The 23,495-nt window shown below is 43.8% G+C and overlaps 1 protein-coding gene across 2 annotated transcripts in view; it reads left to right on the top strand.

Moving 5' to 3' along the window:
• Positions 1-23,495, top strand: part of CACNA2D2 (calcium voltage-gated channel auxiliary subunit alpha2delta 2) — a 639,662-nt gene that overhangs the window by 465,520 nt on the left and 150,647 nt on the right. For both annotated transcript variants that reach the window (XM_063121105.1, XM_063121104.1), the window contains exon 6: positions 6,861-6,999. In XM_063121105.1, coding sequence (XP_062977175.1) covers positions 6,861-6,999 — 139 coding nt within the window. The remainder of the gene's footprint in view (positions 1-6,860; positions 7,000-23,495) is intronic.

The following is a 23,495-nucleotide window of genomic DNA, read 5'->3' as shown; positions in this document are numbered from 1 at the left end:
CCCTTTCACTAAGTAGATTTTGGCTACTAATGATGTAGAAATTATTTCTAGCCTTCAGTGTCACAGATAAAAGCCTTCTGCTATACGCTCTCAAAAACCCTGCATGTTAGGAAGGGGAAAAACTGAAAAAGAGCCATTGCAAAGGCCAAATGATTGCAAGTTGCAGAGGGTATTATACAAATACACCATAACCCAGGTTCTAAATAAGCACTCACCTCAGATTTTAAAGAAGGCTTCAAGCAATCCAAAAAAAATCCCAGCAAGAATCAATTGCAGTGAAATGAGGCTGCCAAAGGCTGGGGAACCTGTATTTTGACAGAGACTTCATCCATAAGTAAGAATGACTATCAGCGCAATCCCATGGTTCCCAGGCATCATCTGGGGAGCCATAGGATGGTGCCGATCTCCTCTGCAGCCTTAGAGCTTCTCCACATGAGCGATTTATTGCATATTTGTGATTGGTCACGCATGGAAGTTTGTGGGTCCTTTTCATGATGTCATCAGCTTTTCAAGCCGCCATTTTATAAAAACACCTAGGCTGTAATAAATCTAAATCGTGCAATAAAACAGCACTATCTGCTTGTGGTACAATTGAAATATATGGGAAAGGACTGGCAAAAACAAGGAGGGAGCGTGTGTATTGTACTGGTCGCTAAACCCGTGAAGGCTCCAAAAGACAAAGTACCAGTAAGGTTGCAGGATTTTTTCTCAATGTGGAAAAGCCCATAGACAGAGATATAGCATTAATTTGATAGTATATATTTAATGGCTATATGCTACCTCCAGTATCAGAAGCAGTATGCTTATGTACACCAGTTGCTGGGGAACAGTGGTGCGAGAGTGCTGTTGTACTCGTGTTCTGCTTGTGGGTTTCCCATGGGCAGCTGATTGGCCACTGTGTGAACAGAATGCTGGACTAGATGGACCCCTTGGTCTGATCCAGCAACTGTTCTTGTATTCTTATAAGACCTCCGAAGAGTAGAAGATCTGATTGTGAATTTCCCCTCCACCCCACCGCCAGCCACTGTGGAAAGCTTGGTTTACACGGTTCTGACTGAGCCCTTGTCTACACCAGCCATTTATTCCAGAATAGTATCAAAATTTATTTATTTATTTATTCGTTTTATTACATTTATATTCCGCCCCGTAGCCGAAGCTCTTTCGGCGGTTTACAAAAGTTAAAAACAGTGAACATTAAAAAGTATACAAAATTTAAAACCATCAAAAACATAAAAACAACAGTATAAAAACAACGATATTGTCCCTACCAGGCCACATCACGCACAGCTCCTGCCATGGTGATCTTGGGTCCAGCCCCTCGGCTTTCCTGGAATACCGCTGACTGCTTTTGTCACTTTTTTTCAACTCTCTCACTACAATCCCGAAGTCTGCGAAGCTGTTGCTCAGCGAACAGCCAATCCGCTGTCAGGGGCGTGTGCAGGGAGTGGGTGTGGCTGGCATTTTTGCCACATGTTTTGGATGTGCATTGGTGTGTTATGGATCCGAGTGTATATTTTTTAACAGAAACAAATTTCTGCACAGCATCACATATTCGATGGACTCCCTATCCAACCCATGTGTAGCTGTGCATTTGCGTTTGTGCGCATCTCTGATAAATCATAAAAAAATCCCCATAGCCGAGTAATCTGTTTATCCCCGCCCACTTCTCCCAATCCACATGTGGAAGCGCCGTCTCGGGGCACATGTCCTCTCACAATGGCTCTCCTTTAATTGCAGGAAACATTGCTCCCGTGTGCCCCGTGAGCGCCAATCGTGGAAGCTGGGAACCATCGCAATTATCCCTCCTCCATTGTGAAAGGGCTATCGGTGTAGATTAGCCCTGTGATATCCTAAGAGAAGTCAGAGAAGAGAGTAAAGGGGGGCTGTTGGTGGGCAGGGACTGAAGGAAGGGAGACCAGGATCTGTAAGATTCTAAAGCCCCTCCATCTTCTGTCTTGTTCACCAAGTGGTAAATCAGCTAGACCAGTGGTTCTCAACCTTTTTTGCTCCATTCCCCCTTTCACCATTGTTCAGAATATAATTCCCCCCTTCCCAAGATAGTCTAACTCAAAAGGTGCATTCCAAATAATATGCATATAATATTGAAATCTTTTATTTTTTTCTATATTAGTCCCATTTAAAGGCGCAACGCAAAGCATGACCCCGTTTACATTCTCGGCTCCCATGCTTTGTGTTGCCCCTTTAAATGGGAAGCTTGGAACTTCTAGGATTGCGAGGGAGGGAGGGAAAAGAGAGCAAAGGCCTGGCTTTTGCAGACGACATGACACTTTTCTGGGACGTTTTTAATAACATGTGTAGGAAGACATAATCTACAATCATACTTTGTTGAATAGTGGTCCCAATTCCCCCCCCCGGAACCCCCTTATTGAGAACCCATGAGCTAGACGAACCTCTTGACTCATCTAGAAAAGGAGGAATGGGAGCCATTTTTGCTTCCGTCCTCCTCCTGTAAGGACAAACTATTGCAGTGTATATCTATAGTAAAGGTCAACAGAGGCCAAGCACATTTCAAGAGTCACTAGCAGAACCCTTTATGTTCTCCCTGCCCCCCACCCTTCTCAAAGTAGATCAAAAACAGAAAGTCGGCTTTGAAAATGGCTGAAGCCATTAGACCATTACAGTGTAAAAGCATATTAAAGAAAGTTATGGTCAATGCAGAGAACCTCTGGTACAGGAAATCTTTGCATCAATCTTCACTGCAGATGACATCAGGGAGATACCAGCAGCAGAGAAATTGTCATAAATTGATGTGTCAGAAGAAGCATTTTAGAGCAAATAAATGAAAGAGTAATATGTCACCAGGACCAGATGGCATTCATCTGAGAGCTCTGAAGGAACTCAGATATGAAATTGCAAAACAACTAACTGCAGTATATAACCTTCTCGCTAAACTCAGCATCTGTACCAGCAGACCGAGAGGTAGCTAATGTAATGCCAACCTTTTCAAAGGCGCTGTGGAGGTAAAACTAGTCCTCCAGGCCTAACTGTTGCACCCAGGCAAATTAGTAAAAGCTCTATTAAACATTAGAACAAATGGCCTCTTAGTGAAATGCCATATGCTAGGGTGGAAGCATGGCTCTTGTAAATGGAAGACATTCATCTTGGAATTGTTTGAGGGCGACAACAAACAGACAGGTAAACATGTTCCAGTAGACTTACCTGTCTACTTGGATTTTTAGAATCTTTAACCAATGGACCAGAGACATTGGGGAGCGGCAAGCAGATGAACAGATAAACGAAGGAAAGGGATAAGTGATTCATTTTCACAGTGGAGCATTATTTCAGATCAGAGATGGGCAACCTATCTTCTGGCAACTCCCTCCTGGATAATCTGTCAGGGAAGTGGGTGGGCCCAAAGCCAGCAGAGGGCAGGATCCAGAGCCAAAAGTGGCTGGGTCACCCCCTTTTGTCTTTCTGCCACCCCTTTTCTCTCTCTCCTTTTTTCCTAGCCAGTAGGCTGCCGGGAAAAGGACAGATTGCTCTTACCAGAGATCTGAACTGATCATATGCAGAGGGCTTTTGAAATTAGGCTGAGAGCCATATAAAATTAGGCTGTGGGTCATAGGTTGCCCACTTCTGTTTTATCCAACCTAATTATCTGAGAGAAGTCTGGATAGCAAGATGGCATAGTTTCTGAGGACAGAAATTTAATCAAAGTTTCAAAGTAGAAGACTGCATTCAAATAGTATATGAAGCTTGTAAACACCATCCTAGGCTCTATTCCAGACATTATATTGCAATCTTGGACCTATGTTTGATCAGATCTAGACACTCTTTCTCAGAGCTAATGCAGGCTATCATTAATACTAGGCAAAACCAGATATCCATTGAAGCCACTGTTCTATCTCCTCTTGTACATTTCTTCTATTTCTTGGGTCAAGGTGTTTTTCCATCCTTCCAAACATACTCTCAATCCCAGTCTCCACCCACTGAATGCTTTGTGCACTTGCTACTGCCCCCATCTATTCCACCTCATTGAGTTCCAGCCAAAGAACAGGCCATCACATCCAACCCCCGGCTCAATGCAGGAATCCGCCTTAAAGCTTACCTGTCAGATGGTTCCCCAGCTGCATCTTGAATGCCTCTAGTGTGGGAAAGCCCACAACCTCTCATAAAAAAAGTCACAAATGAGCAAATCTCATTTGTGTCGCTCCTGTGCATGTGCAACCGTGGCCTTCTCCATGAATGCCCATGGTTCATGGAAGGGGCTTGTATACATACCACTGTTTTTAACTTTTGTAAACCGCCCAGAGAGCTTCAGCTATGGAGCGGTAAAATAAATAAATAAATAAATAAATAAATACAAGTCCCATATAAGGTAGCTTCCCCAAGTTAGAAAAATAACTGCCGAAGGTTTGTGCAGATGTGCACAAGGCGCTCCATTAAAACATTCTGTACTAACCAACAGAAGGGAAGTTTGTGAGCTGCCTCCTCCTCCTCCTTCGCTCATGCTGTTATGTACTATGTTAACACTACAATACTACAGAAAGTATTTTCAGACATATGAATCATATGATACAAGAGGACACGGTCCCCTATAAAATACTGTAACAGCCCATATTAGGGTTAGAAAGGACCACATGCATTACCCTCTTTCAAATATAGTGTGGTCTCCCTGTTCATGCCAGGGAACATTTAAGAATACAGTTCCTGCTCTGGGTTAGCCAAGGCCTGCACAGCTTGCAACTCGCCAAGCCAGGTCCTCACATCATGCTGCCTTCCAGGTGCTTACTAACCCATCCCCATGTTCAAGCATATATATTTTAATGAATTTGTTTAATTATTTTTAAAGCCATCTCTGGATCTAACAACCAAATAAGTGTGAATAAAATGCTAATGGGGTGTGCAGCTTGTGGCCCTCCAGATGTTTTGGCCTACAGCCCCCATAATAACTCACCATTGGCTCTGCTGTCTAGGACTGATGGGAGGGCCACAGGTTGCCCACCCTTATATGAGACCTTCAGGAGGTAGGATTTTCGGTGGGAAAGTGTCCAGAGACGAGGTGCTTAATCTTTTCACTGCTAGCCACTTTCCCCCCTTGCAGGATTTTGCCCAAATAGGATGATGGGAAAACATGGGTCCAAAAACATCAATCCTACTCTGCTCAATAGCACCTATCCTTGCCTATACTAGACGACTGAGATTTCTCCGTTCTGAAGCTCCAAGAGGAAAACATATTTTGCATCTCCAGACAGATTAAATCTCCTTATAAAGACGAAATGAGCCTTTCTTTCAGCTTGCCTGCCAAAGCTGTGGCAATCTGTACAGGCGGGGGGGGGGGGGCGGGAGAGAAGCGGAGTGTGAAAGAGCAGGCGCATATTCCAACCTCAGCAGCGGGGAGTTTGCCATCTCTGTCTACCATAATTAAATATTGTTTGCATTGCTTATTGACAGAGCACTAAGCTCCACTCCGTTTTAATTTGTTCTTTGATAGTCGCCTTTTGCTGCTAATTGATTTTCAAGGGTTTTTTGTCTGATTTAATACCTGCCGAGATGCTGAAAACAGAGAGGCAAGGTTAAACAGAGCCACGAAATGAGCCAGGAATCAGCCTCTTCTCCACCAGTTTGTTTTTTACAAGCCACCTCTGCCTGATGTAGAGAACCTGCATTTAAGAGAGACTTTGCAGCTATTCCCGTCCCAACGCTTTCTAGCCACAGCTCCTGCTGTTCCTGCTGTTGCTATGGAGTTTACTTGAGGAGGGCTCCAGAATAAACGTCCCAGTTTCCCAGCAACACACTCTCTCGGGAATGGGAAAGGACCATTGGCTGGGAGGAAAGTCTGCTAGTGGTAGTTTACTGCGTAGTGATTAAAGACACGTCCCTATGAGCTGAATGTCTCCAACTCAAAAGCCAACTCAGCCAGGTACATTCTGAATGGCCCTAGGCAAGCCAGTGTCTCTTAGCCTCCGTCCTCTGTTGTTACTATTGTTATTGTTGTTATTAATGGCCCACCTTACACAATTGTTGTGTGCTCACTCACACTAGAAGGCTGTAAGCCTATGCGGCAGGGTCTTGCTATTTACTGTTTTACTCTGTACAGTACCATGTACATTGATGGTGCTATATAAATAAATAAATAAATAATAATAATAATAATAATAATAATAATAATAATAATAATAAAGGCCGCATTACTGATAATACTGACCTACTCAGTGAGGGGACTCCACTGTGGATCTTCCTGTCAATCCAACAAGTTCAAATGGAATTTGCTGCTGTATTTTTATTTTCTGATAAAGCATTTGAGATGCCCATAACCAACTTGGTTGGGGAGTGTCCAGAAACACCACTGAGATCTATTTAAATTCCACAAGCAGCAGCCAGTAAAGTGGTGTGGCAGGTGGTATACAGCAGGGGTGGGTGGTACACCCAGAAGCCCCTGCCAGATTGGCGAATGGTCAAGAATGCAGGGAGCTGAAGTCTAAAACATCTGAAGATCTGCTTTCTGCCCACCCCTGGTATATAGCAACTACTGCTGATCTGTGAACAAGAATGAGGAAGTTCTTTGTCTTGCTGACGGGAGCTTCTTGACAGTATTGGACATATAAATGGTTAGATCAAACACATGACTGCTGATTGGTCAGCAGCATCCCATGCAGGCATGGGCCAATGATGTCAGCAGCCCATGCTTGGCATCGATGGCCAATCAGGAGCTGTGCACTTGCACATAGCTTCCGTGTGCCTCTAGAACCTTTGAATGTCTCCCAGATGGAGCCTTCCTTCCCCTTGGTTTCTACTCAGTAGCAGCAAATAACTGCTCCCTGTCACACCACCTCACTGGCTGCTGCTGTAGAAAACTGACCTGGATTTTTATGACTGTTTTGCTTTTGCTTTCCCAGGATGATCCGGAGGGTGAAGAAATTGAAAAGGAAAAGTCCAACTCCTTGAAGCTGGATTTCACAGACGATGACAACTTTAAAACCAAAGTTAACTACTCCTACGCTGCTGTGCAGATACCTACAGACATCTACAAAGGCTGTGAGTTCCCCCTTTTCACAGAATTCCTAATTTTAAGACTGGAGGCAACCCCATAGATGAACAATTCAGTACAGTCAAGAGACTTTGATTAATACATCCTTGTGTCTTGCTGAAGGAAAGACTTCAGTTGAGCTTGGTCAGATCTGCTCCCTCAGCCCTAACCCAGCCCTAATTGAACAGTCACCAAGAAATTAAAAGAATTTTGCCCTGTGTTTGTGTGATCTGGGGTTGTTCCTTGGCAGGCATGGTGCCATTTGGCTGCTTGTGGTGCCCCATTGCCTGGTTGTATAGAGTGCTGGTGAGAGGATGGTGCTGCCTTGCAACAAAGTGTTGTATGAACTAGATCAGGGGTGCATGACCTCAGGCCCAGGGGCCAAACCCAGCCCTCCAGGGTTTCCCAAATAGTCACACCCCATTCCCTGGCCCCACCCCTTCCCTCAATGGTTTCATGGTTTCATGGCTTTTGTGCAGCTTTTCCCCTGTTCTATATTCCTTCCACTAGGGTTTAGTTACTGGCAGGAAGAGATGTAAGATAGAATATGCTGGTATTATTGTTATTTTGGCCCTGCGTCTTTTGCCTTTGACCATGAAAGACTAATTAGAGTTGAACCTAATGTTTAGGAACTACAGATAAAGAAGGTGGTAGAGCTTGCCCCTGACAAAATGCTGTGTGAAAGGAGAAAGAGAAGAAGAAGGAGATGGAGAAGAAAAAGAATTTTCTGTAGCCCCAATGGCTGACCGTGTAGGGAAAGAGAAGGATATCTTGGCCCTAGTGCTGGTTAAGCTTCTGTTTGGTGTTGGCTGCAGTGGGGAGTGGGCATCTTTCTATTGTAACAGGCAAGAGAGGAGGAAAATCCTGAGCCAAATGCCAAATCTTGAGCTCAGTGTTGCCAACCCTCATGAGTTTCAAAACTTTGTGGAGTTATGGTGGCTGGGGATGATGGGTTTTATAGCCCAACACATCTGGAAGGCACCAGGTTAAATCTCAGAGCCCTAAAAAACAAACAGTAGTGGGGCTTGTGTTGGACTGTTAGCTGCACTGCACCAAAGTCAACCATTGCTTTCTATCCTGGTGCTGTTACCTGCATCACTTTTATGATGGGCTGCATGTCCCTTGTCAATCTTGGTCACATGATCGTCTTTGAGAGCTGGTATCGTTCTTCCTTTGCCTTTAAAAGTCCCACTGCCATACGGATCCTTCCTTCCCATGCAAGTTACAAAGGATGGCTTTGGCCCGGGCAGTCATCTGAATAACCGTTTCTTTCTGGCTCTTTAAAGGTGCAATTGCCTTTCTAATTAAGATGAGGTGCAGCCATTTTCCCTAGCACAACATTGAAAATGCCTCTCCTGTGTGTCACAGTGTTGCACCTGATGGCTTGTCGTAGTGGGCAGCATTTGGTACCGTATTTCTTCGATTGTAAGATGCCATCGATTGTAAGATGCACACTAATTTTAGTACCACCAACAGGGAAAAAAAAACCTAAGACACACCCGCGATTCTAAGACGCACCCCATTTTTAGAGTTCTTTATATGGGAGGAAAAGTGTGTCTTAGAATCGAAGAAATAGGGTATCATCATGCTGCATCTGAGGCTGCTACTTTGCCCTTGTCTTGGACACACACACACACACTGATTTTTGCTTCGTTTCTTGGAATGAACGGCATGAAGCTTGTCTTAGCAAATGCTTGGTCCCAGAAGAGTGTGTTACATGCATAATTTGCACTACAGGCCATCTAGTTTCTGTTTGGCACACTACCAGTCTGCATTGTTTACATTGCATTTCTGTCCACTAGTATTACACATTTGGGTGGTAACTGAGAAGTAACTGGCCTATCCCAGAAGGAACAGATACATTTCAGCTCTTGAACTAGGAGAGTAGACAAAGAAACAAGAGAAACAGATGACAGATTACAGGTGGTAACTTGCAACATCCAATCCATAGAATTCCAGGCCATCTGCATTTTTGTAGAGAGGTAAGTTAATGCACAGAGAAGGGGGTCTCTTCATACAGACCACTCATGCCGTCCTTTCCAGCAGCGTTCTAGCAAATTGAAAGCTGCGGCATATTGTGACTATAAGGAAGAGATTTGTTGGGGTCATTAGGGGCTCAAGATTCCCGCACAAGGGGAGCTGAAGCTGTCCATCTAGTCTCGCCTATCACAAGGCTTTTCACACTGGAAAACCTTCACGGTGTAAATGCTTACGACAGATGTACAGACCTCTGGGAATAGACCCTAGGTGTTTTCAAAAGCGCTTAGTGCCGCTGCCTGTTCGCAGCCCAATTAGTGCTTTGTCCCTGCATGGCTCATCAGTGGGTAGAAAACTCATTCCTTCTCATTAGCTCCGAAACAGCCACCCTCAGGCCTTGAATCTTCGCTAGGAGCTTTGAATCCTTTGTTGCCTCCTAAGCAATGGTCTCTCTGTTGCCACAGGAAAATGGGAGGGGGAAGCTTTTCTTGGTTTGGGTCATAACTGGGTGCCTGAGAAGGCTTTTTTCCGTCTCTGGTCCTGCTTGGGTTTGAGGGAGCTTTGTGGGCAGACAAAGGGGGTGCTGGGAGGTTGCATCAAAATGGACTGTATAAGCAATGGGCGCAAGCATAGACTGACTTCTTGAACAGGCCTGGAATTAGGGAGACATGTCTTATTGTGCTTATATTTTTAGAAGCTACTTTTCATTAGCATTCCATGTGGCACAGTCACAAATAACTATGGCCGTGAACATAGAAACATAAGAAGAGCCCTGCTGAATCAGACCAAGGATCCATCCTGTCCAGCATTCAGTTCACACAGTGGCCAATCATCTGTCAACCAGAGACCCATGAGCAAGACATAGTGCAATAGCACCCATAACACCTTGTTTCCCAGCAATTGGTATACATAGGCTTACTGCCTGTGATGCTGGATGTAGCACCTAGCCGTCAGGACTAATAGCCATTGATAGCCTTCCCCTGAAAGCAGGGCAAGAATCAGGATGACAAATGCCAGCCTTCCCCAGCTCCATCCAGGAGGGGGAAAGGTTAAGGAGAGCTGCTATACCTCTTCTTAAGGCATTGAGCCTGAATATCAAGCCTGTGCCCTCCAGATCTTTTGAACTTCAACTCCCATCAGCCACATCAGCATGGCCAACACTCAGGAATGCTAGGAGCTGTAGTTTGAAACATTGGGAGGGCTGCAGCTTGGGGAAGCCTGCTCTGTGTCATGTATAAGATTGTAGGGTAGTCCGAAAAGTTCCTCTAGAATGGAGAAAGGGCCACACATTTGTTGTGTTAATCCACACAAACATCATGAAGTGAGTCTGCCTGATTCCAGGCCTGTTCAACAAATCAGTGTCTGCTTGCTCCCATTCATAGTGATTAGCGACGAAGGCAAGCTGTCCTGAACCCTTAGAGTTGTGACTCTTTCACCCTGTGTGCTGCGATCGGCTGGTCTGTGCTGTGGTTCGTATACGCTGGAGAATCTCCATGGAAGGGCCTGTGGCCCTTTCCCTCTGCTCTCTCCAGCTGCCAGGGCATTGTTTGCATTGATTCCGTTTCTGTGCTGCTGATGTTGGTATTGAAGCCTCGTGCAGACAAGTGGAGCAAGCAGCAGCAGGTGGCAACGTGTGCACAGACTATTTGTGGCCAGGCAGGCTCTCCTGCCAGGTATGCCACAAAGCCCATTGAGTTCACATGACCCCTTCCCGTCTCACTTTATTCCAAACATGGGGAGAGTGAGAGGAAGAGCTCAAATTCCCACCCACCCCGCCCCCGGCTGCGTTCAGCAGGAAGTATAGCTCTTGGTCTCCCTTTAGTGGCTGCTTTGAATAGTGGAATTGCAGATTTGAGACTTTAATATGCCTTGAAAAATTCTCCATTAAGTCACTTAGGAACCTAATCAAAATGACATAGAAGCTTAACTTTTATTGCCTTTTGGCCAGACTATCAGCTTGGTAAGGTATGTTTCCATTTGAAACACAAGTTAATATTGTTGTGTGGAGAGGCTAATTCCGTCTACCTTAACAGTGATCGGAGGCATGGAGTTAACCTTGGCTAGCTCAGTCAAACTAGCTGCTTCATCTGTCAGGTATGCTTTAGGGTGGATTCCTGCATTGAGTGGGGGGGGGGGTTGGACTCGATGGCCTTATAGGCCCCCTCCAACTCTACTATTCTATGATTCTATGAGAGCTCTATTGAATTTGAAAGTCTGCCTGTCTCTGGATGTAGGGATGTTCTAAATGTTTGATTGTTGACCCTTGTGGGTCTAACTCACACATTTACTCTTCAACAAAGAGTACAAATGAACACAACTACACACAATCCCTCTCTCTCTCTCTCTCTCCCTCTTGTTGTCTCTGCCTTGCCTATCATTGTTCCTTTTAATGACACCTATATAGACTTGTTACAGACATAAATGTATGGAAACGGAGAACTACATCAGTGGAATAATTTCACTGCATTGACATCAGTGGATTGGAAATGGCAATTAGTTTTATTACCTATCTAGTCCAGGCTGAGCAGCTAATGAAGCAAATCATGAGATTTGGGGGAGGAGACCTCAGGGTGGGTGAGCAGGATGAAATATTCATGATTTCCAGCCTCCTGCTCCTAATACTGAATAAGCACTGATGCCCTGCCAAAGCCACATAAATCAAAACACAGTGCCGTGGAACAAAAACAAATTGAGATTAACTCACTCTTGGGGATGTATAGCCAATAATAATAATAATAATAATAATAATAATAATAATAATAATAATAATAGATAAAAAATAAAAATAAATCAAATTAAATCACCTTTGGCCTCACCCAGCCTTGGAATGTGACCCCTTTTTCACTCAGGCTGAAGGAGGTTCGGGACTTCTCCCTTAAATGGAGGTGTGATATGTTAAAAATAAATTAAAAAGCACTCACACACAACCAAATCCTAGATGGGGTGAAGCACTGCTGTAGGTGGGGCAGTGCACCAACTGGTCCCATCCTGGCTATAGGGCTATGCATGGCATTGGAGGTCGGTTTGGATCATCTCAAGCTTTGTCGTAGGTCTGTGGCAACATCGCTTGTCCTGTAAAAATGCCTTTGTGAGCTTTTAAAACAGCATCTTTGTTGGCCTCGCCTAAGAAGTTAGGAGAGACATCTGAAGCTAAAAAAGCAATGGAATTGTAGAGTTGGAGAGGCTTTTGGCAAGGGGTTTAAGAACTCATATTTTAGAAGCACCCCAAGATCCCTGACAGAACAGAGCACTGGGCTGGTGTGCAAACTAATTATGAGCGGGACAATGACAAATCAGAGTAGTGTGTGAAAAGAGAGAAAGAATATGAGAAGGAGAGTTGTAAGAACGATGCATTCACCTGTGGATTAAGGGACCATATTGATATACTTGCAGTGCTTGTCAGTGATCACGTTTGGCTCAATGGCATCTTGGTCCAAACTGTACTCATGATCTCTCCGGGGCAAGATTGACATAGACTATAGGCAGACAAGTCTCATCTGTTTTTTACTGAACCCAGAGACTGGTAATAAAGCTTGCTCTAATGGACTCTGTATCTCTTTCTATGGCTTTCTTGGCATGATGAGTGTTTGCAGCTCCTCCTAAGTTGTTGTTGTTATCTGAGAATCACAGTATAACTTATCAGCAGGTTTACTAATGCAGTTGTTATCATATCAGCCTGAACTACCAATGATCGCAGCAAGCTTTGTCACCTACCAAAGGTTTGTGCATTGCTCTGATGCATCACTGTAATTCCATGAGCCTTTGCATTTCATGTGATGCTGCTGATATTAGGCCAGGCTGAATTAATTTTGAGAAGATCTCCTGAGAATTTGCATGATGTGCTTTATCAAGCTTCAAACACACCATATTATCTTAATGTGCCCTGTGGTCCCTGAAGTGACTCCTGGCAAAACTTGCTTTGTTAACCAAGAGATCTCACCCATTATCTTCACATCCTGTTTTCCTGAAGCCCTCTTGCTGTTCTGCATAGATAATGCAATAATATGAAAGCAAGGGTGCTAAAAATTGCCAGGTCCTAATTGGCTACTTTTCTCCCCAGTCCTAGTTAAAAAGAAAAAGGAAGGAAGGAAAGATTTGGGGCATCATGTGCTCAAGTCGAAGGTAAATACCATCTTGAATTAGGCATGCCTGAGAGAGGCCATCTGTTATGAGTATGTTTCTGCTATCACACTCATGCCTGGAGTGTTGGCTAGACCTGAGCTGAAAGGGGAATGAAGTTTTGCAAACATTTATTCATTTAATTCATTTATATCCCACCCTTTTTCCTCCAAGGAACCCAAGACGGCATACATAACCCTCCTCCATTTTATCCGCACAACAACAACCCTGTGAGGTAGGCTGGGCTGAGAGTGTGTGACTGGCCCAAAGTCACCCAGTGAGCTTCCATGGCTGAGTGGGGACTAGAACTCAGATTTCCTAACTCTCAGTCCGACAACTCTGGCCACTACACCACACTGGCTTTCCCCCCTCCCCCCAAAAGCTCCCCTTTTTCAGCAGTTGTTCAGAGAACTCAGAAGGGTACTGTCAAGTATCCATGCAATGGAAATAACTAAGCGCTAACCCTCCAGGGTAGGACACCGAGTTATGCGCCCCTTGTGCTCTCTACTTGCTGCCGCTGCCACACCTCATTCATTCATTCATCTATACCACCCAATAGCCAAAGCCCTCTGGGTGGTTTACAAAACCTCCTAACCAGGTAATTCACATGGAGCATAAGCGGAGACTCCGCGTTCTTTAGTGTTTACTTGGGAGGAAGACAGACGGCTAGAGCCCCGGTCTCCACTGGCCAGCACTTAGCCTGCGCCCCCGGACCCCCTTGCTCAGTGCCTGTCTTGGTACTTGGTAAGTATAATTGAAATGGTCTAGGCAGTATATGGGCGGGTGGGGTGGGGAGGAAAGAACTACCAACCCTGCGAAGGTGCAAATAGGAACGGCAATCCATCCTAGCAATCCAATTAAGCGAGTTTATTAAAGTAAAGGAGAAGACTAGCAAAGGGGAAAGAAAGTAGTGAGAATGTGCGAGAAGGCAATTCTTACCCCAGGATTCCTTGTCTACCTAAGTTCCGTAGTGAGTAAGCAAATCAGGGTAACTCTCTTCAGGGTCCTTCCAGGTATGTCTTATGGCATTGTGGTGGATGGAGAGAATAAAATGATAAAATCAACTCAAAATGGGGACTGTGCCACGCTTTATGCCCATTGGCAAGGGGGTGGTTTGATTAACACCTATCATGGAGTTAGCCAATGGCCTTCATGCTCAGGATGGGGGCAATTAGTGCCAACCTTTACACGGGGAAGTTACCAGACAGCTCATGTGTGTAACTGAGGGACTGTTGGCTGGCAAGTGATAGAAGGGTTGCACGAAATGACGTTGGGGTTCCCAGCTATGAGAGGAAGGTTGCAGTGGGACAAAAAGGTTTGCCTGGGAAGGGGATGCCTCCCTGCCGTCAAAGCAGTGGATCCAGCATGCCGTGCAGTTGCATCGGAAACTGGGAGATTCCCTGCACTCCACATTTAAACTCAGCATAGACTTAATCACTGGAAAACTCCATCATTGGAATAGACTGTTGCAGATGGACTAAAAATGAGATCCTAGCAATTTTTTGCACCTTGGCTTTGTGTTAACCAAGTGATAAGGAAGATTTAAGCGCTCTGCAGCCAGTTTGATGCAGAATCTCATTTTCTTTATCTTGGAAGCCTCTCTGAACTTTCCACTGGAGTTTGCATACTGCCAATGGTTACAGGAACATCCTATACAGTAGTTAACAATGTGAAAGCAAAACCAATATGTTACTACTGCAACTCTTTTTCAGTCCTAACCTTAGCAGGGAACTGTCGGAGGAATAAGGTTATGACAAAATCAATTGTTGATGCCTTGCTCTTCCACGTATATTAATTTTTCTGGGACTCAAAGTCCCATGAATACAGCTGTTGTTAATAGTAACAATTTCTAGGGCAAATAACTACATAGTGCTTGATAAGAACCCTAAAGCAATATAATGTTGACCCTGAAAAGCATACAGCCTATTGCACTGGGGAATCGTGGAATGTAAACTTGGGAAGCGAACAAGAAAATTAGAGTAGAAAATATAATTGAGGAAGCAAAGGAAGCATGACACTCCATTTTATGCCTTTTTTGCCTATTATTTCTGGATAATAGCCCAGAACCCACTTCCAAACAATGTCACAGTTTCAGGAAATGCTCTATGTACAAAGAGAGAAAAATATAATGATAAGAAAAAGAAAGGGGGGAATTAAATGTCTCAGTCCACAGAATCTCTTTTTTTAGGGCTCACCAGGACAGTGTCAAAGGGTGACTTCTTCGCTGCATTTTAAATTTTATGAGATTGGCCATTGATTTCAGACATGATTTATGGGGGTGCAGAAGAGCAGCCTTGCTGTGGGAGAGGGGAATCATGTTTGCGCCATTTTAAATAAATAAATAAGGGAAGCTATGTGCTTCGGCATGGAAAAGGTGAGTGCACAATTTCTTAAAATGGTAAGGCATTGCTACAGAGGCAGTCCTGTTGTTGTTCCAAGCTTCTTCTTTTGAAGGCTATGTGAGTACTCCAGCAGAGCAGGGCACTGGTCAATCTGCAACATATTTTAAATGAAAACGAGAACTATTGTCAGAAAATAGCCCAAGGATGGACACTGATAATGTCAAAAGCAATATCCATTGCTTACCTGTTTAAAAGCAAGAGGTCTACTATGGTAGCAGCTCATCAGGACACCTCTCAGCAGCCTCAGCTGAAGACACCAGAGGTAGCTGTGAGCAGACTGGAGCTCCGTCTTTTTGCCTCCCCTACACTCTCCCCACCAGCAGGTAAAAGCAGTGGCACATTGCAAGAACTCAGGCCTTAGCTAGACCTAAGGTTTATCCCGGGATCGTACCTGCCTACTCCTGGGATATCCTGCGTGTCATTTACATGAACAGGGAGACCCCGGGACGATCCTGGGATAAACCTTAGGTCTAGCTAAGCTAAGCAACCTTCAAGCAATAAGTGAAGCAAGGAGGAAGCAAAGGCAACTTCATTAATAAAGGCCAAAGTTAGGACACAAAGAAGAGCTAAGAAAATGGACAGTGAGAGCCCTGTAGTGGCAACCTGCATGTTGATTTTGTTGCCTAAAAGGACGAGAGCCCATGCCTGCAGAACATGTAGTGATGGCCACCAATTTGGATGTGGCTTTAAAAGGGGGTTGGATAAATTCCTGGAGAAGGCTATCAGTGGCTACTAGTCCTCATGACTATGTGCTACCTCCAGTTTCAGAGGCAGTAAGCCTGTATACACTAGTTGCTGGGGAACATGGGTGGGAGGGTGCTGTTGCACCGTTTCCTACTTGAGGGTCCCTGGTTGACAGCTGGTTGGTCACTGTGTGAACAGAGAGGATTGCAGGAGCAGTTTTCCATACTTTGCCTCATTTGAGAAGATGAAGACTTCTTGGACAGAAAATGGGGCACTACAGCAAGGATGAAAGTTTTTTCAGCTGCATTTTACTAGGTGGGGTGTTGTATTTACTAGGAGGAGGTTGTTGTATTTTAATCATTGTATTGTATTTTAATATTGTATTTTATTCTTGGTTTTGTAAGCCACACAGAGAATGTGTGATATTGGGTTGCTGAATAAATATGGTACATTAATAAACTAAATAAACAGAAGCAGGAAGAGACTGACAAGGAAGAAGAGAACTGTAAGAAACTGCATGGAAGACCATGACTGTCAGGAACAGGAGAGTTAGAAGGCATTCTGAAGCACCCACACCAAGAAATCGCGTTGTCCATTTAACTAATGAGAATGGCTCGGAGGATCTTGAGGGAGGGCCCAAGCTGGTGCCGGCTGCTCTGTGCTATGACTCAGGAGGAAGGAGCAAGCGAGCCCGCTGCCTGGTCGCGCCACCAAGTGCCTTCTATTTTGTGCCCGATGGCCTCCACCTCTTCCAATGCTCCTTCTGCCACACGAGCTGCCGGCTCTTCAAAGGTGGCTCGTCCGCCGCCACCTCCTTCTCTGATGGGGCCTCCTTCTCCTCTCCAAAGTCGCTCCTCATCCAAAAAAGCAGCTTAGTTTGCTGCTGCTGCTGCTACCGCCGCCTCTCCAAAGCCACAGCCTCTTTCTCTGATGTAGCTTCCTCGTCTTCTGCCGCTGCTGCCTCTCCAAAACTGCCCTTGCTGCCTTCTCCTATGGCACGAAGGCACCTTCCTAATAGACTCAAATCGCGTGAGACTTTCTAGATGTGGAAGTCTCGCGAGAGTTGGTAGTTCCGGGGCGAAACAAGCTGGAACGATGCTTCTGAGCCAGAATGACGCTTCCAAGATGGAGCAACACGTGAACGTGAGCCGCAGGGGGGGTCCTTTTCCCGGTAAATGGATGCTGTGCTCCGGTTGCGCCGGACTCACACAATTTTAGAGCAGGTGTCCAGATTTTCCCTGTGGGTCTGGTCAGCCCCACTAAGTATATTATGCACAGTAGTGTTTCTATTCCCCTAGGGCTGTTTCCATCCTTGTTGCCATCAAGTACTCAAGAAAATAAAAAATAGCCATTATCATTATGAGTATAATGAGTGCTTTAAATAAGGAAAGAGTAACATAGAGTAGGTTTTTTTTTCCAAATCACTTTAAGTTATCTCTCTATTTCACCCTTTAGCAGTAAGCACCCAATCCTGCTCTACTCATCATAATAACTGCAGACTAAACAAACTCTTACTTCTTACTGTAGGCAAACAAATACACTTCCTTATTGCTGCCTGGGTAGAGAACGCAACTGAAACTGAAAAGCAGAGCAAAGGAAAGTCCCAGGGGTTGAGTTTAACTCTAGCCCATTATACAAAGATCTACTATTTAATTCCTCAAGGGTCATGTTACTGTACAGGCTGTTTTTTCAGGCTCACTTAAGTAATTATGGAGTAATTGTGATCATGAAAAATCCACCCTCTGTCAGGCAAAGTCTTGAGCGAGCAGGCTCTTGGGGTTTTCCCGACGTCCAGACGAGGCTTTTGTCATGCAGGCACCATGCTTTATTCTTGCTCCTGTTCTTAAAACAAGCTGCCATTCTTTAAATGCAGGCTGTCCTTGCCTGTCATGTCACAAATTAAAAAGAATTCTTTTTGCCCCAGTCATTTGCCCCCATTCTGGCTACAAAGCTGTCTGCATCTCGAGTCTGCCTGTCTTGGCCTACCATTAGGCAGCTGGTTTTGGTTGCTGTGCAATTTAATTAAATTGTCAGTTATTTAATGATGCTCAGTTTTTTTTAATGATGCTCAGTTATTTAATTTATTAATCCATTGTGGTATGTTGTTATTTGTTTTTTACTGCCATGGGGAGTGGAGAGATGCTTATCGTATTTTCTCCCTCCAATGCCAAAATTCCTTGGTTGGCCTTGGTGGTGCACTTGGCTGGAGGAGGGGGAGGCATTTGCTGCTATATCTCTGGCAGCAAATCATCTTTTGGCCCTGCCTGAAACTTGTGCCCTCTCCTCTGGCAGCCCTTAGCTCTCATCTCAGAAAGATGAGCTTCACTTGTTGTTCCTCTTTCCATGTTCTAGGGCCCAACGTTAGATCATCATGGCTCAGATGAAGCCATCAGTGATGGAAGAGTGAAGGGGAGGTTCAAGAGCAACCAAATAGAGTCAGAAGCTGTGGAGAACCAACATTTGATTGGCAGCTGACGTTTGGGGTCAAAGGCTTGATTGAGGGGTTTTTGGCAGGCAGCAGCTGGTGTAGGTTGACCAATCATGTGAATAAGCATTGATGCAACTTGTCCCTAGATCCAGTTTTCTTTTATTATGGTCTGGAATTAGATTTGTGAGAAGTCTCACGCAGGGCTTACAGAAGCGACAAGTTTGTGTGACCCTTTAAATGGACAGACCCTCAGCTGCTTCCCATCACAGTGGCTCCACTGATTTCAGTGGAACTGTATCAACTGCAGTTAAGCACATAGAGTGGGGTCATGTTTGGGCCTTTGTTCTCAGAAGCAAGTTAGGCAGAATATAAGGATTTGGCAAGGGACAGTGAAAAGTGGCAAGCATTTCTTTGGAGCTAATTTGTCACTCCCGTTACATCTGACAAGTGACTTTTAGAGAGAGGGAGAAATGTGGGTAATTTGCTATTGTTGTTTTAAAGTGAAAAGTGTGGTGCCTGTAAAAAGAGTAGGTGAATTACTATGATCCGCGTTCCAAAGCAAGCAAATTATATGATCAGGTATTTTCAGAATAGAATGAGGCAAAGCAGGAAGGAAGGAAGGTGGGCAACCATAGCAGCGTGTTTTGAGGAGGGATTTACAATTCAGTAAAGTGGTTTGATAAGAGCAGAAAAGCCGTAATTTCAGGCATAGTAACAACCTTCACATTGCTTCTTTGTGTTCATGTACCTATGCATATAAGGGAAATAATGTGGGTGAGTTCACACATACATGTTAGTTATTTGATAACTGCTACATCAACTGATGTCTTACATGTGTGCCATTGCAGAACAAACCATAGGCAGATCTTTTATATTTACAAGATATAATGGAGGCAGTTCACATACTGGATTGTGAATTACCAACAAATGTGCATGCAAATGTGAATCAGCCCTGACAGGTAGGAGAATAGATTTTAGCTGCTGCAACTAAATCAACATCTGGCAATTGAGAGCCCTTTTACACAGAGTTTATATTGTGCAATCAAGATTGGCTGTTCACAGAAATTTGCTTGCCCTTTACAATGTTGTCAACTTTCAGGGCCCCTCCCATGGTTTATGAACTTTATCCCGCTTTCAAAAAGATTGTGTGCAATGTGAGAAGGAGCGTTATTCCGATCAGACAGCTTTGTGAAATGCTGGCATTGTGCTATAATTAAGCCACTAGATGGCACTTTGTAATGGAAAAGATAGAAAAACAAAGATTTCAATTCAACACAAATCATGTGTCCACTGTGTAAAGGAGTCCGTCGTAATTCTGGAAAGAAACTGGAAGCAGAAAGCCCTTGTAAGGATGCGGGATTTCAGCCTCATGTGATGAACCCCTGAGGCTGCAATCCTATACACACCCATTTATTTATTTATTTATTTATTTATTTGTTACATTTATATACCGCCCCATAGCCAAAGCTCTCTGGGCAGTTTACAAAAGTTAAAAACAGTGAACATTTAAAAAGTATACAAAATAGCAACAGGGAGCTTCGGCTATTGGACAGTATAAAAATGCAATAAATAATAATATTTAAAAACATAAAAACAACAGTATAAAAACAACAGTATCTGGGATTTAGCCCCATAGAACTCATTGGGATCTATTTCTGAGTAGACATGTCTAAGATTGTGCTTTAAATCACAATGTAGTTCTTTTGCAACCTCGTGTCCTCTAGATGTTTAGAACTATAACTCCCAGCGTTTTAAATGTTTGAATTAGTTTTATGTATTTTATGGTGTTTTTATTTGTGTTGTACCCTGCCTCGATCCAGAGGGAGAGGCAGGTAACAAATAAATATTTTTTTTAATTATTTATTCCTGATCATTGGCCACTCTGGCTAGGGCTTCGGGGAGTTGAAGTCTGAAACACATCTGGAGGACGCCAGGTTGGGGAAAGCTGAGGTAGTAAATCAGAAAGAAGAGGAGATTGCAAGTGCCCAAAGGAGACGGAAACAAAATGTGAAGAACCAACTGTCAGAGAAAAAGTTCTAAAATGTTACTTTCTCACAGAAATTGTTCTCGCTGTTAATTTCTCACCACAGTCAACTGTCTCTGTTCTACACTGAATTCTGCAACACCTAATGCACTGCTGGTACTAAACAAATGTTAAAGCTAACATTAGTATACGACTTCTTGTATAAGCCTGAAACCTATTCACACTCCTCGTTGTGAGCAGTACTGATATAGTTGCTACATCTCAATGAGAAAGGTAAACATTTCTAGAATGGAGAAGGCCAGCCTTAATACTTCCAAAATCACCTAAAGGCATCTGAGATGACATACGATATTCAAACTCCAAAATAGAAAAATAACAGTACAATAAAATAGAATGTATACATTAGAACCAAAAAAGCCTCTAATCAAAGCAATACATATGAACCATAAAAATCACTAAACCGTTTAGGGATGATAGTTTTCAACCTGTCCCTGAAAACATGAGATTTTAAAATGTTTGATGTTTCGATGAAAACACCAAACTCCAGCTGGAACTTTTAAAACACCAAGAGTATGATCCACACCACTGAGTGCATTCACAGAAGGCAAGGTATAGGGGTCTCTCAGTGGCCAGATGTAAGTGCCCCTCGTAGCTCCTGCCCTGTGTACATACAGGGGAAAAATGTGCTGCCACTGCCACTTCACATCTGGCCATGGAATGGTAATAGGAAGACCTCTGCATGCTCACACATGCACATGCATGCACACAGAGGGCATCTCCCTCTGATCACTGGCCAGTTTAGAATCTTCACTTGCTTGTGTCCCATCAAGTGGAAGGCCTGGTCTGGTGATGCAAGGCTGGGGCAGGGGAAGGATACCGAGAAGGATCCCTACAGCTGCTGCCAGCTGCCGTTTACTCACTGTATCCTGCTTGGCCAGGAGAGAAGAAGGAGAGACATGCTGTAGTCCTAGAAAAACTGCACTGGGGTGGGGTGGGGCAGCGTACCTCAGTCCCTGTAGTGCCTCCCTTCTAGCTTCCCAGCCCCAGGTATGTTAAGGAGAGGTCTCCTGTGCGAGCTGCCAAAACGTTCCCCCATCCTTGTGTTGCTCCTCCCCTTCATGGTTTGATCTGGCACAAGGGCGGCACACAGGAATGCACTTATGCAGCCCGTCCCTGGAATCATTCCCCAGGTACAATGTTAACATGTCTAGAAAATAACTTTAAAAGAGAGCTCCGTTTACCAAGTTAACGACTTGCTCATGACCAATTCCGTATACATCCATAATGACATTTAAAGCTGAGCATTAGGAGCAGCGTAATTTAATTCTAATAGCGTTGACTCATTAGTTGTAAGTTATTTATTTAAAAGATATAAATATCCTTTTAAAGCAGCAAGTTGTGCAACATGTTGATTTTGAAAGCAATGGAGAACAATGCATCCCATTCCTTCTCCTACAACCTGGCATTACTTTAGTCATCAAGAGAAGACTGGATCCATTTTCTGCTTCTCCCTCTTTTAGACAATGTAACAGTAGGAATGGACAACCACTATGTATATAATTTATTTATTTCATTTATATCCTGCCTTTTTCCTCTTACAAGGAACTTAAGGCAAGTTAAATAATCCTCCTCCCTTCCCTTTATCCTCACAACAACCATGTGAGGTAGGTTAGGATGAGAGTCAATAACTGGCCCAAAGTCACCCAGTGAGCTTCATGACCGAAGTGGGGACTAGATCTCCTGAGTCCCAGTCCAACACTCTAACCACGACACCACACTGGTTCTCTGTATAATAGCTGCTTAAAAAAAATGCTGAGTGGTGAGACTCTATTTTGTAGCCTCTGACCGCACAGTAAGACCAGCATTATTATACCACCACTGGCTTCTTTAGATTTCTCATCAATGGTAAGATCATGGGAATGTAGGGTCAGAGGTTACAGATGACCACCTCCTCCAGGCAGGCAAAGCCACAACACCAGGAATTTGTTAAGCTGCTACTACTTAGCAAGTGGTCACCTCTTTCCATTGAAAGAATACTGCCAAAGAAATTATTCACAAGAAACATTTGAAAAACTTACTTCACTGTTTTCAGCATTGAAAACAAACGCCCATAGTTGACACCTGTGACCACTTGAAATCCACAAAAACTACCCTGTAAATTGAGCTATTGCAATAAGGATCCTTCAAAACAAACTTGAAGCATTTTCTTTAAGCATTTTGCAAAAAATAACGCTTAAAAGAGAGTTGGGACACATTTCTCTTCTTTCAAAACCCCAGCACATGCCCCTTAACATTCAAGCATTGTAAACCATAACTATTTAGAAAATTGAAAAGTCCTTGGAACTAACCCCCTAGAAAGTTTCATTAAGATTGATCGTGTATTTTTGGAGATATTAAATGTTTTAGCCCCCATTATATTCCTGATGCAACCTTAATTATTCTGGTGCTACCGTGCTTGAATAATAATGTGAAATTTATACATTTTGAAGGCAACATGTTTTGAATGATAGTGCTTACAGGGAAGCAGTCTGCCTTTTCTTCTTTGGCAAGAACTGAAAAGTACAGAATTCTGTTATGGTCCATTATAGGGAATCATACAAGATTTATTTATTTATTTATTTTAGAATGGATGCTGGCATATATTGAAGTTTATGCTGAATTTCTTAGGGGATAGGGTGCAAAATCTTCCTCCCCAAACTCCCAAATTGTAGCTTTTTAGCTGCTTCTTGTAGTAATTTGCTTTTCTTATTTCCCTGCAGCTGCTTTTCTTTCTTTTAGCTCTGGGATTCTTCTTTCCCAAGTGGTCTGAGCCAATCAGGAATCATGAAGGGAATGCGATGACCTCACACTATCATGCAGCTCATTAGATTTGGTTACATGATAATGTTAGTGAGGGCAAATGAAGCCAAT

Source organism: Elgaria multicarinata, chromosome 3 (genome assembly GCF_023053635.1).
Source record: "Elgaria multicarinata webbii isolate HBS135686 ecotype San Diego chromosome 3, rElgMul1.1.pri, whole genome shotgun sequence".
Taxonomy (NCBI): domain Eukaryota; kingdom Metazoa; phylum Chordata; class Lepidosauria; order Squamata; family Anguidae; genus Elgaria; species Elgaria multicarinata.
The sequence above is the reverse complement of the archived record's forward strand: the minus strand, read 5'-3'. Positions and strand labels throughout refer to the sequence as shown.